The 12,565-nt window shown below is 34.5% G+C and overlaps 1 protein-coding gene across 14 annotated transcripts in view; it reads left to right on the top strand.

Moving 5' to 3' along the window:
- PPFIA2 (PTPRF interacting protein alpha 2) overlaps positions 1 to 12,565 on the top strand; it is a 501,553-nt gene that overhangs the window by 388,935 nt on the left and 100,053 nt on the right. For all 14 annotated transcript variants that reach the window (XR_009736286.1, XM_061415641.1, XM_061415640.1 and 11 more), the window contains 4 exons: positions 1,701 to 1,784; positions 2,029 to 2,160; positions 3,685 to 3,747; positions 7,872 to 7,963. Coding sequence is in view for 13 of the 14 variants with exons in the window: in XM_061415641.1 (XP_061271625.1) it covers positions 1,701 to 1,784; positions 2,029 to 2,160; positions 3,685 to 3,747; positions 7,872 to 7,963 (371 nt within the window). In the remaining variant the exon portion in view is untranslated. The remainder of the gene's footprint in view (positions 1 to 1,700; positions 1,785 to 2,028; positions 2,161 to 3,684; positions 3,748 to 7,871; positions 7,964 to 12,565) is intronic.

Raw genomic sequence — 12,565 nt, 5'->3', positions numbered from 1 at the left:
CATATTTATATATAGTCTCATATTTGCATAAAGTAAGTTTCTCTGTTTTAGAATGAACTTATAAAATGTAATAGAATATGCTCTGGAGTTAAATATTGTTTATACTGATATAAGGTACTTTGGCTGTTGTGATCATTTAACTTGTAATTATGATTAAAATGTTGATGTAACTTTACATGTAATCTGTGCATAACATACTAATACAATTCAGCTATCAGCAATGTCATGTGTTGAACACTCTGCATCTGTGGTTACCTGACATTCACCTCCAAGACATGTAACTAACCTTGTGACGGGGCAAACATTAAGTGCCTCACAAAGGCACTGTCCCGCCTTTTCACTTTAGGGCACTCTTTAGTTTCCATAGCAACAAATCAACGCAGAATCGGTTTTGGAATGGCCCCTTGTGTCTTTCAGGAAAGTTCACCATAAGTATTCTTGTCCTCACGGCACTACTATCCCTTTGGTAATTTGAGGACTTTTAATCGTTTTCATTTAAAATGTCAAATTAAGGCTATGTCTAAGAGTAGATGCTAAGGTTTTACACCTACAACCATAGTGTGTATTCAGAGACCAGAAGTCATTTTGTAAGTTTGCCACTGTTGCTGAGGAAACTCAATCCTGCTTGAATTGGAGAATACTCCAATTATTAATTAACCCCATAGCTTAGCTTCTTCTCTGATTTCTACAGAGTTGGGTTTATAATAAATACTGTTCCAAATTTATTTCACCTGAGATCATTGCCTTGGCCTACTCCTCAACATTGAGGTACACTGTTTCCATGATTTTTAAGTAATATAACAAACCAAAACACAAAACTTATGACAGTGTATCAGAAACATATTCTAGTGTTTGGTTTCCCATAATTCCAACGATTACATGACTCTCAGAGTTGCTTTAATTCGTTCTGTAGTAATCGTTCATCGCCAGCCATCACTAACCTTTCATACCTTAGGTTGGTAGCTTTTTATTTGAGCATATCATTGTTTTTCACTTACAACCATCAACTGCATCATGTTCACCAAATATCAGTGTAGTTCTTTCCACATAAAATTCTGTCTATTAAAGTATTAAATTTGCTGTCACACTTTTCTTTTAAGCATTCTGTGCTATGTTCTGTTCAGTGTCAGTGTCTTTAGTTCTGATTTTTCAATTTTGTCCCTCTCCTTTTCCTTGACTTGTTAGTCTGATCCAACCTCTTCTACCTCATCTGATGATTATCAATATGTTATGGAAGCTAAACTACAAGAAATGATCTCCATACGTAGGAAGGTAGTCCTACTGGACTTTACTTTCTATCGCTAAATAGAATCCATCTAATTTTTTCTTTTCATTTCTAAAAATTTTGTTACTTTTTGTTTATTGATAATCGACCATCTGTGCAGTTGAGTGCTTCAGGAGCTTAAGATTGGACAATGGCAGGTTTGTGTTCAAACCATGCACAGTCTGCATGTTACATTTGGCTGATCTCATTGCTCATAAATAACTCCAATGTTTTGCTGATGCTTGGATGTGACAGGCCTTTGTAGCTGACACATTTCAAGCAATGCTGTTCAGCTGCCTGTTGAAAGAAAGTTTATTTTTTGAAAACTACATTTGCAGTTGGTAGTAGCTTGCTTTACATTTTATTTCAGTTTATTTAGAGGAAAAGTCTTAACCACATCTTACGTGTCAGATGCATTCTTCATATTTCTTAACAGGCTGAAGAAAGACATGGAAACATTGAAGAACGGATGAGGCATCTTGAAGGTCAACTGGAAGAGAAAAATCAAGAACTTCAAAGAGTATGTATTTTAACAGCCATCCCTCTCAAGCCTCAGTTTATGGATTTATACTCTACATAAGAAATGAATGCCTTTCTTGATTATGGGTTATATTTAAAAATCATATGGATATGCCAGAGCTTCTGCCAATTTAATCAAAACAGACATAAAATTAAATCCAATATTTAAACTAGAAAAAATATAAAAACAAACCCAAATAATTTTTAAACGATTCTTATGTTAAATTTATTTATTTGGATATAAGGCTAGGCAAAGAGAGAAAATGAATGAGGAGCACAACAAAAGATTATCTGATACTGTGGACAGACTTCTGACAGAATCCAATGAACGCTTACAGCTACATTTAAAGGAACGGATGGCCGCTCTAGAAGAGAAGGTAAAATGACCAATCACATGATTATTAGCTATATTCTTATGATCATGCTTGCTTTCTGCTCTGCTGCAATCATAGTATTGGTCAGAGGATCCATTTACTTTCTTTAATTTGAAAGGAGCCTGATACATCTTAAAAGTGAACAAATGGCTTCTATAAAAATATGTAAGATCAATTTTTAAGTGAATAAAAAAAGTTACATGTTATATAATATATGTAGCATGATCATATAGACAAATGTATTGAAATGTGGTATGGTTTTGTGATGAAAGTGTTTCATTTATTTCTCACCTGGTGTGCAAAAAAGATTAAGACAAAAAATAGTATTTTGGATATGAACCATTCAAATGTTTCAAGTATCTGAATCTGCTACTAATCTAAAAGCCAAAATGTGAGTGAGTTTATATCACCATAAAACCAGTGTCAATCTCACCACAGAATTTAGAAATGCAATACTTTCAGCCATATTGTTTCCAAAAACAGGCTTTTGTACCATCTGCAATTTCACTCACAATTTATATGTCTCATTAATAGTTGTCAACTACCAGATCAACAAAAGTTTTGTCAGCTGATTGCCAGTTCCATGGTATAAAAAAGGTAGGAATTAAAACCCAGGTGGAGAAATCATTTTGGAAATTTAGACTGAATGCCAGTCACTACTTAAACTAGACATTTCCCCCTGCTCCATACAGTAAACCAAAACAGGAAAAATGTTTCAAGAAAATGTTAAAGAAATTTGATCAGTTTACCCATCAAGTCATAAGGCATACCTTCTTCCTATTCAGTTCCAAGTGCATGCCAGTTCCCAAACTCTTACTTTTTTACTCTATGAATTTAAAAAGAATGCATTATTATAAATCATGCTTTGTAATACTACAAGAAAAATATAAAGATTCTAAAAATAGTAATACTTTTATGGCAAGGATTTTTTTTTAATCTGTCATGCAAGTTATTTATATATCATGTCATGTAACATTAATTTTTAAATAGCTAAATTTTCTTTTTATTTAATAATTTAATCATTATTAGAAATTGTTCATTCTGTATATGAAATAAAGGTTCAGAAATTGAATCTTTAAAATATATGATCTTAAATTTTTCTTTCTTCAGGTAATAAAAATGAGTTCATCTGAATTCTTCTCTGTGACAGCTTTAGCTAATATTTTGCTTTTTATTCACTTTTTCTCATTTAAAGAGTAAACTGATTATTTCAAATTTTATTTTATTTTTTTTTAAAAAGACTAAGAAGAGGTTGACAAAAATAGTTTAAAAGTTAATAGTTATCTTATATGTCAATCCAACTGTTACAAAATGACACTTCCCATTTTAATTATGTATTTCTAAAAATGTTCAAGTGTCTTGTTTAAAGATTCCATTGAAACTTAGTTTCCATGGAAACCAAAAAATAAATGGTGCCAAGGAAGGAATCAAAGAAAATTCTTGAGTCATAGAAAATTAATCTACACATTGAGTGATTTTCTCTTTACTTTATTAATTATTTATCTGTTCTTCTTTCCTTTTCTGTAGAATGTTTTAATTCAAGAATCAGAAACTTTCAGAAAGAATCTGGAAGAATCTTTACATGATAAGGTATTATGGAACCTTACATTTTGTCCACTTTTCTATTTCACCATGGTGAATGTTTTTTTGTAAAATAAATTTGATAATAATTTTAGGATATTATCTTTTAAAATAGTTTAAATTTTATGTAATACATACAGAAAAGTGTACATATAGAAAGAGAGCCTGATAAACTTTTACAAGCCAACACACTAAAAATCAACAGCCTGGAAGCCCCCCATTGTTAGCCTATAATTGCAACTTTTATGCTAAAGGATAATCACTATCTTGACTGCTAACAGAAAAATAAAAATTATTTTTACTTTTTTGAACTTTATATAAAATTGTATGCACTGATTTGTGTCTAGTCTGAGATTATTTTAGCTGCAATGTATTAAATAACTACTGTGCATAACAGTTGTGATAAGTTACATCTTTGCGAACAAAATCTTAGTTCTAAAGTATCTGAAAAAGTCTCAGGGGAAAAAGCACAAGGCAATGAATTGTAGAGTAGCAGATGCCAAGTGCCAAATGAGGGAAATAGACGATAAGAACTACAGGTAAGAGAGATCACCATATACTGATGCTCTGAAGAAGGTTTCAGAAAACTTTAAGGAAAGATAGGACTGTGGTGCAGGTCTTTCAAATACAGTACCTGTGCCCTGATTGCAGGTGCTTAGAGTGAGGAGAGGATGAGTAGTTAGGTTTGAGATCTTAAATAATAATGGGCTTAGCAGTTTTACTGGAATCAGTTATTCTTATTGTAGAATACATGAGAGACTAGACAGATAAGGACCAGATTATGAAACATTAAAAGCTGTCATTGATAATGTCTTTTCCTCCTTCCTTAGCGTGTAAAATTCTTGTTAGCAATTTTGTCTTATTTTGTTCAGCATAGGTAAATGAAATAATACCTAATCACTGTCTTAATAAGTGTGCTCAACAAAAGATGAAAGGAATGGAAACAGAGATGGGCAGGAGGGAGGGAAAGAGGGAGTAATAGAGGGAAGGAAGAAACAGATGGAAGGAAGAAAGGAATGAAGGGAGAGAGGCAGAAAAGGAGAGGGAGAAGGAAGGGATGGAAGATCTGACAACATATGACATTTGGAAGGTATTGGAAAAGATGAGAGAATAAAGAGAAGAAGGAACAATTGTACATCTAACCGTATTGAATGCTACATATTATGATATTAATTTAAAAATAGCTATTTTGTCCCACAGTCAGGATGCACATACTCTTATCCCCTGAAAGATAGATGTATTAGAACAATTCAGTATGGTGCCTAGAAGATAGCATCTAATTCTTTCTGGAGTAGTTCAGAATGTCTCCATGAAGAAGATGACGTTTCATCCAGCTCTTGAAGGCACATATGATCTTAACCAACAGAGAAGGGTAGGGAAGAGGACATACCTATGCAGTAGTGTGGAGAAAAAACAAAGATGGTTGATTTGCTGAATCACCAGAAGTTTGCTGTGACTGGTATGTGTTTAAAGGACTAGAGTGTTACCAGATTGTGAATTTTGGACTCGATCCTATTCTGGAATGTTATGTTATTCAAAGCTCTGTGTGCTTCTGGCAAGATCCCCAGAACCCACTCCCCAACCACCTACCTGAACCTTATAACTCCAACAATCTGCCCAGGCAATCAGCAGTACAAATCATTCCATGCTTTACATCCCTGTTCATGTCAGTATCTAGAGGAAGCAAATCCCAGGTCATACATCATTTCTGAATGCCATTCCATACAGCTGAACACATTTCCTAATCTAACCACATCTATAACTTCTCAAATTTCCACTCAATTATCTATAACTCAAAGTCCATTATGGAGAAAGCAATGGCACCCCACTCCACTACTCTTTTGCCTGGAAAATCCCATGGACGGAGGAGCCTGGTGGGCTGCAGTCCATGGGGTCACTGAGAGTTGGACACGACTGAACGTCTTCACTTTCACTTTTCACTTTCATGCATTGGAGGAGGAAATGGCAACCCACTCCAGTTTTCTTGCCTGGAGAATCCCAGGGACGACGGAGCCTGGTGGGCTGCCGTCTATGGGGTCGCACACAGTCAGACACGACTGACGCGACTTAGCAGCAGCAGCAAAGTCCATTATGAGTAAAATCCTTCATATACTCAACTTATTTTCTTCATGTTTCTCTTCATTATCTTGATCTCTAAAGTTCCTAGGACCATCCTTGGATATATTCTGTATGTTCAGTCCTTGGTGAGCTCATAGATTTTAAATACCATTTGTAAATTGAGTACTTACAAATTTAGATCACCTACTGGGTCCTCGCTCCTGAAGGAGTTCATTTATTCAAGAGCCAATTCAGTATCTCTATTTGGACTCACGGGCATCTCCATCTTAACAAGTAATCCCCTCAACTCCCAAAACACCACTACCAATTAACCTAATCAACACCCAGCAGTCATATCAATAGGTCACAACTTCTTCCCCTTAATTATTCAGGTTAAAAATCTTAGAGCTATTCTTGACCTCTTTCTTGATCCACACCCCTTAGCCAGTTCAATAGCAAATTCTCTCAGTTCTATCTTCAGAATGCAACCAATATCCTTGCCATTCTCTTCTGACACCACGGTTGTCCAAGCCATAATCCTCTTGGCCTGTTTTTGGAAGAGCAGTAATAATTTCATTTCTTCCCTGCCTTCCAGTCCCATTCATCAGTTCACCTCACAGCCATCAAAATCATCAGGTCACTTCTCTACTCAAAAATCCCCAAGTCATTCCCTATCTCACTCAGAGTAAAAGCCAGACACTTTAAGATGGTTTACAGAGCTTTCAGGCCTACCCTTACCAAATCCTGTTAGCATGATTTCCTAAACCGATTACCACTTGCCTTTCTCCTTAACTTTTCCAGTCCAGACACAAAAGCCTCCTTGCCCTCTCCCTCACCAAATGTGGTCCCCCAAAGAGGCCTTTGCACCTACCATTCCTCCTACTTGCCATTCCTTTCCTGAAGGTATTTTTTTTATCTCCCTCCCTTTCTCTCCATCTTTGATCAAGTATCACTTAATTCAGAGCCTTCCTTTACTCTCCTATTTTCTACTTCCTACCAACATCCTATAAACCCAAATTGTTTACTGTCTTTTCTGCTAGATTGTAAATTACATGAGGGCAGGAAATTTGACAGTTCATTGCTGTAGCATGCATGCTGTATCTTAAAGCCTACCACACAAGAGGTGCTCATTGTATATTTGTGGAAATAATGAATCAATGAATTAATAAATATAATAAGAATGTATCAGATAACTATAAGCAAGAGTTTTATTTGATCATATATGTCTTTAAAGATGATACAGCTAGCAGAGGAATGTGTGGGCAAGAGATGGAAGGGAATGATGCCTCTGTGGAAGTTGGTAAAATAATTCAGGAAAAAGGTAAAAACATGTGTAATAAAGGATGGCAGTAGAAAGAATAAAAAGAACAGATACGATAAACATTGCAAAGGCCACACTGAAAAAAGGTCATGGTGAGAAAAGAAGTATGGGTCCAATAAAATGGCCATCATTGGCCCCTGCGAGGGGGAAAAATAACAGCCATGGAAAATACAGAAGGACACATTTAAATATTTATAAGGCTATAAAATTTATAATCACAAAAACAAAATTGAGTGCTTACATGAGCATTTAATTAAGGGCTATAAGATCACTCTTGTCTTCATAAATTTACAGACTGAAACTGATAATGCCAATCTTAGAAAATTCTCAGATGCACAAGTTATTGTACCAATACCAAGCTAATAATTTTAGCTCGTATCAGGTGATGACTTTTTATCATCCTTTTCTTAACCTTTTCTTGATTTTTTAAACAGCTATGCTTTCTACTCTGATTTTGAAGTGATGTATATATAGCTAGTCATGATCTTAGTTTTCCCATATGTTTAGAAAGATTTAGGATTAGTGAGTACTAGAGAATGTGGGTAAAATTGTATTAATTTCTTCTGTCACATTTTCATCTCAAGGGGAAAGTCAAGCATTTTTTGCTGTCATATCTAACAATACTTAATAAAAATATATTAATTCTTTTTCCATTTTTAGAAAGTTATTAAGCTTAGTAGTTGGTTTATCATAATTGAATGTTGGTATTATTGGTATATGCCTATCATCCGAGTAACATCTCTTTGATTTTTAGGAAAGGTTAGCAGAAGAAATTGAAAAGCTGAGATCCGAACTTGACCAGTTGAAAATGAGAACTGGCTCTTTAATTGAACCCACAATACCAAGGTAATATTAAATTAAAAGCTTATCTATAGTTCACCAAAAATCAATGTGAATTTTCTTATGGGTTTTGTATCTCCTCAAATACAATAACTAAATGCCTTCTTTTGGTCAGCAGGCATTGCCCTATTTTGATTCCTTACTGATTTATAGTTTCTATGCTCCAAAATAATTCTCTAATTTAGTAATTCTTTCCTCACACATGCAATAAAATATAAATCATTATCTTTTGTATTCTTCATTTAATATATATAGAAATATATGTCTTCTTATATATTATAAACCATACATTAAGACATGGAGCTATAGATACAGAGATTACATGTTTTTCTAGTAAGAGGCATCGGTCATTTTCTCTATATGCAGAAATGTTTTCAGTGTTTCCTGTTACTGAAGAAGCATCATTGGTTATGAAGACTTATATTTACTCATCATTGGTAAAGATCTGTTTTTGTCGAGGCAAAAGAGGAAAGGAGAAATATGTTAAAAATTTTTCAAGTAAATTTATTTGTACTCAGCTGCTTTGAGTCAATACCTCATCTTTAAAAAAAAAAGCAAAGAGATGCTTATTTACTATGTAGATAGATATATATCTAAGTTAATAACAAGCATTTATTTGTTAAACAACACAGTATCAGCTATTTGAAACTTTTGACCACCACAGACTTCTATTATAAAAGTGCATTTTTTTGGTCTTAAGCTTATCCTAAGAATGTTAGCTCCACAAGGGTTGGAGTTCTTTGCCTGTTTTGAGTACTATAATTTCAGCACCCCACAAATATATATATATATGTATATATATATATATGACTCTCAATAGATATTGTTGAAGAAATGCATATCCAGTAAAAAGCATTCAAGTGAAAAATCCAAATTAAAAAAAATCCTAAAAGTACTTATATTCTCTTCAGAATTTTGAATTCAGTTTAATATAAGAATCAGTTCTACAGATGTAAATACACCCAAGGAACTTTTAGATATGTAGATCTTTGATTTTGAAAATAATGTTTAGTTTTCTAATGTTTTATTATGATTTGTGTATCTGAACTTGTTATTGATTCAGTGATATACATGGTGATGATGATGCTGATAATGGTAAAGATGAAAGAAAACGCCAACAGAGTAAATACACAGAACTAGCATTATTCAATCAACAAATGTATTTTTATTAGGACCAAATGGCCATTTCATTGTCTTTTTTACCTTCAGTCTCAGAAATACAGAGTTGTAAAAGTGCTATCTAAAAGTTTATCACTGTAGTGAGTCATCATGGCAGCTGAACAATGTGACATTTATTGACAGTGAAGAATCATCAGGGAAGCCTGGGAACTACATGCTGCTGCTGCTGCTGCTAAGTCGCTTCAGTCGTGTCGGACTCTGTGCGACCCCATAGACGGCAGCCCACCAGGCTCCGCCGTCCCTGGGATTCTCCAGGCAAGAACACTGGAGTGGGTTGCCATTTCCTTCTCCAGTGCATGAAAGTGAAAGTGAAGTCGCTCAGTCGTGTCCGACTCTTAGCGACCCCATGGACTGCAGCCCTCCAGGCTCCTCCGTCCGTGGGATTTTCCAGGCAAGAGTGCTGGACTGGGATGCCATCATCGCCTTCTCCTGGGAACTACATAGGGAACAACTATTCTTTGGTACAACAGGTTGTAGAGGAAACACTAGACTAAAAACAACTAAGTCGACATTCCTAGGTCTTAGGCATATAATAACAAAATAACTGTTTGATTTTGGAAAACCCTTTTTTCCTTAATAAATTCAAATTAAATATATATATATATTTACATTAATTACATATAAAATAACATTTTATGACAAGTTTACTTTGCAGATAAGATGAGACAAGTGAGAAAAGGGTGTTTTGTAAACAGTAAATCAACTCACAAATATACAGTATTATAGGAATTATTAAGACAGCTAATTTATAAAAAGTTAAGAGACAACTGAAACTTTATTAAACAAATTATTTCTTGAACAATCATATTCTGAGTGCACACAATTGAAAAAGAAATAAAGAAAACAAAGTACACGAGAACTTCATCTAGTTTTTGATCTTACAGGTGGGAAAGTAGGAAGAGATGAGCTGGAGTGAGTAAGACAGTGACCAATATCCTCTACTAATATAGTGTTTTGAAAATAATGTTCATTTTTCTAATGTTTTATTATGATTTATATATCTGAACTGAAGTTATTAATTCAGTGATATATATGGTGACAATGATGATAAGAAAGAAAAATGAGTTCCAAAGTGACTGGAAAAAGGCCTCATTTGGCTCATCTCTGGAGAAAGGTTAGGATCTGGATAATTGCAGAGGACAAGAAAGGACATCCCAGGAAGCAGAGAAATGAGCAACAGGTTTTCTCCAAGAAAATTCATATCTACTTATCCGTGCAAGTTCCTTTATGAGATTGTATTCAAGAGTCCCAGGAGATCCTGGAGGGGAAACCTCATGGTTCCTTGTTTAAGGGAACCAGGGACTGTGTTGTAACTTCCATCTATCTGCCAATGCCTCTCAAAATATTGTACACCAAAAATAATTTAAAAATTGAAATATAGGGAAATACTGCCTCTGACAGATCAGAGTTGAATAAAAGGAGAGAGGTGAGGAGTAACTGCTTCCAATAAAATAATAGCAATGCTTTCCTACAATTAGTGTTGCTTCAGGTCTTTTGTTCTTTCAAGATAACTTAAGTGCTTTCTACTTGTGAGATGTTGTAACATTGGAGATAAGTGATGGTAGTGAAGAATACATGTTCCAGATGGAAAATGCACAAATACGAATTTGAGGATTACAGGGCTTCCTGTAATCCTCAGGAAGTCAGGGCTTCCCTGTTGGCTCAGACAATAAAGAGTCTGCCTGCAATGCAGGAGACCTGGTCAGGAAGATCCCTTGGAGAAGGGAATGGCTACCCACTCCAGTATTCTTACCTGGAAAATGTCATGAACAGAGGAACCTGGCAGGCTACAGTCCATGGACTCTCTGTGAGTTGGACGCAACTGAGCGACTAACACATTCACATTCACACAGGGAATTCACATTCATACAGGGAATGTGAATACATTCACCAGGAGCTAGAGTAGTATATGACGTTGAGACTTTTAAGCCTCAGCTTAAATAGAAACAAGAAATAGTAATCATATAAATGTGTGAAGAGACAGAAAGAATAGCATGTTCAAAGGCTTGAAGCAAAAGAAAGTTTGACTTTGAGAGTAAATGGAAATGAAACTGGGAAGTAGAAGCCCAGGTAGAGGGCTTTGTAAGAACAATGAAGAGTTTTGAGGAGGGCATCAATGGGACCAGATCTGTGTTTGTTTAGTGTTTTTATTGATGACCTGGAATTGAGAGATAAAACAACATGAAAACAATACTCCTAGCATGATGAGTTATAATTTTAGAAACTCTAGTGCCCAAAGAGACATTACCCTAAGCAGCCACAGACTAATAAAGGTCCTTAAACAGGGAATATGCTGACCTGGACAGTCTGGACTATATTATTAATATAATCAATTGCATTCATTTCTTGTCTTACCAGATATTTATCAAGTTCTTATTATATTCTAGGAATATCTCCTTGAACACACAGTGGTGACTAAAATCTGATCTTTGTCTTGATGAAATTTATATCCTCTGCTATAAATAAAGACTGACAGTTGTGCCATTTAATGGCTATGGCCTGATTGGCTAGTTTGTAATATATAACTAATTCACAATAAAGCCATTTTGCCTGATTAAGCCTCAAGTTCGCTGCTATAAAAACAATAGCTGTCATCTGTTTGGAGGATGATTCCTTAGTTCGTCTGTTTTAACATCCAATTGGGCTAAACAAGAACCTGCATCAATTAAGTCAGTGTCTTCTACTTCTTCAAAAACCCAGAACTCACCTAACCTTTTATAGTCTTGCCAAGTATTTGGAGATGTTTGTTTTTGTCCGCAAAGAGAACTGAGAGTAAGAGCAGAGTAGATCAACAGAAGCCCCAGGTTCAAGAGAAAACAGCTTTAAGAGTATTTCCTATTGATGATGGATCATTTATATGACAGCATGTTGCATTTGTTATTATCATCATTACTATAGCTGCAAACTTAATTTTATATAAATCCATATATAAATAATATACTTGGAGAAACCTTTAGTGCACTTCAATTACAATGTACTTTATTTTCATGTTTATTGAAAACTAGTCTGATGATATTTTCCAATTAGAATTTTCAAAGTGTTTTATCTCTAAGCAGATTTCAGAATTGAATGTGCTTATTAAAAGATTCTTCCTTAATATTTTTGAAACAATGTCTTATCCAAACCTGAAAAACTGTTCTGATGGACTATCCTATTTTATTTTCCAAAAAAAAAAAAAAAAATTATTAACCTTAGGTCAATCTGATTTTAAGTATTTTGTTAATTTCCTAAATTGAAAAATAAAACAGTAGAAAATAGATAATGCAGTGACTCAAAAAGTTTACTCATTTTTCTCTTAGGTTAATGAAGAATATTTAAAACAAACACAGTGATAAATAAAATGTATTGGACTATCCACTGAATAGCTCAAAATAAAACAGAGTTGTCAGAATGTAAGCCAGTGGATTTTGGTTGTCAATCTTAACATGT

This window comes from Bos javanicus, chromosome 5 (genome assembly GCF_032452875.1).
Source record: "Bos javanicus breed banteng chromosome 5, ARS-OSU_banteng_1.0, whole genome shotgun sequence".
NCBI classification, from domain to species: Eukaryota; Metazoa; Chordata; class Mammalia; order Artiodactyla; family Bovidae; genus Bos; species Bos javanicus.
The sequence above is the reverse complement of the archived record's forward strand: the minus strand, read 5'-3'. Positions and strand labels throughout refer to the sequence as shown.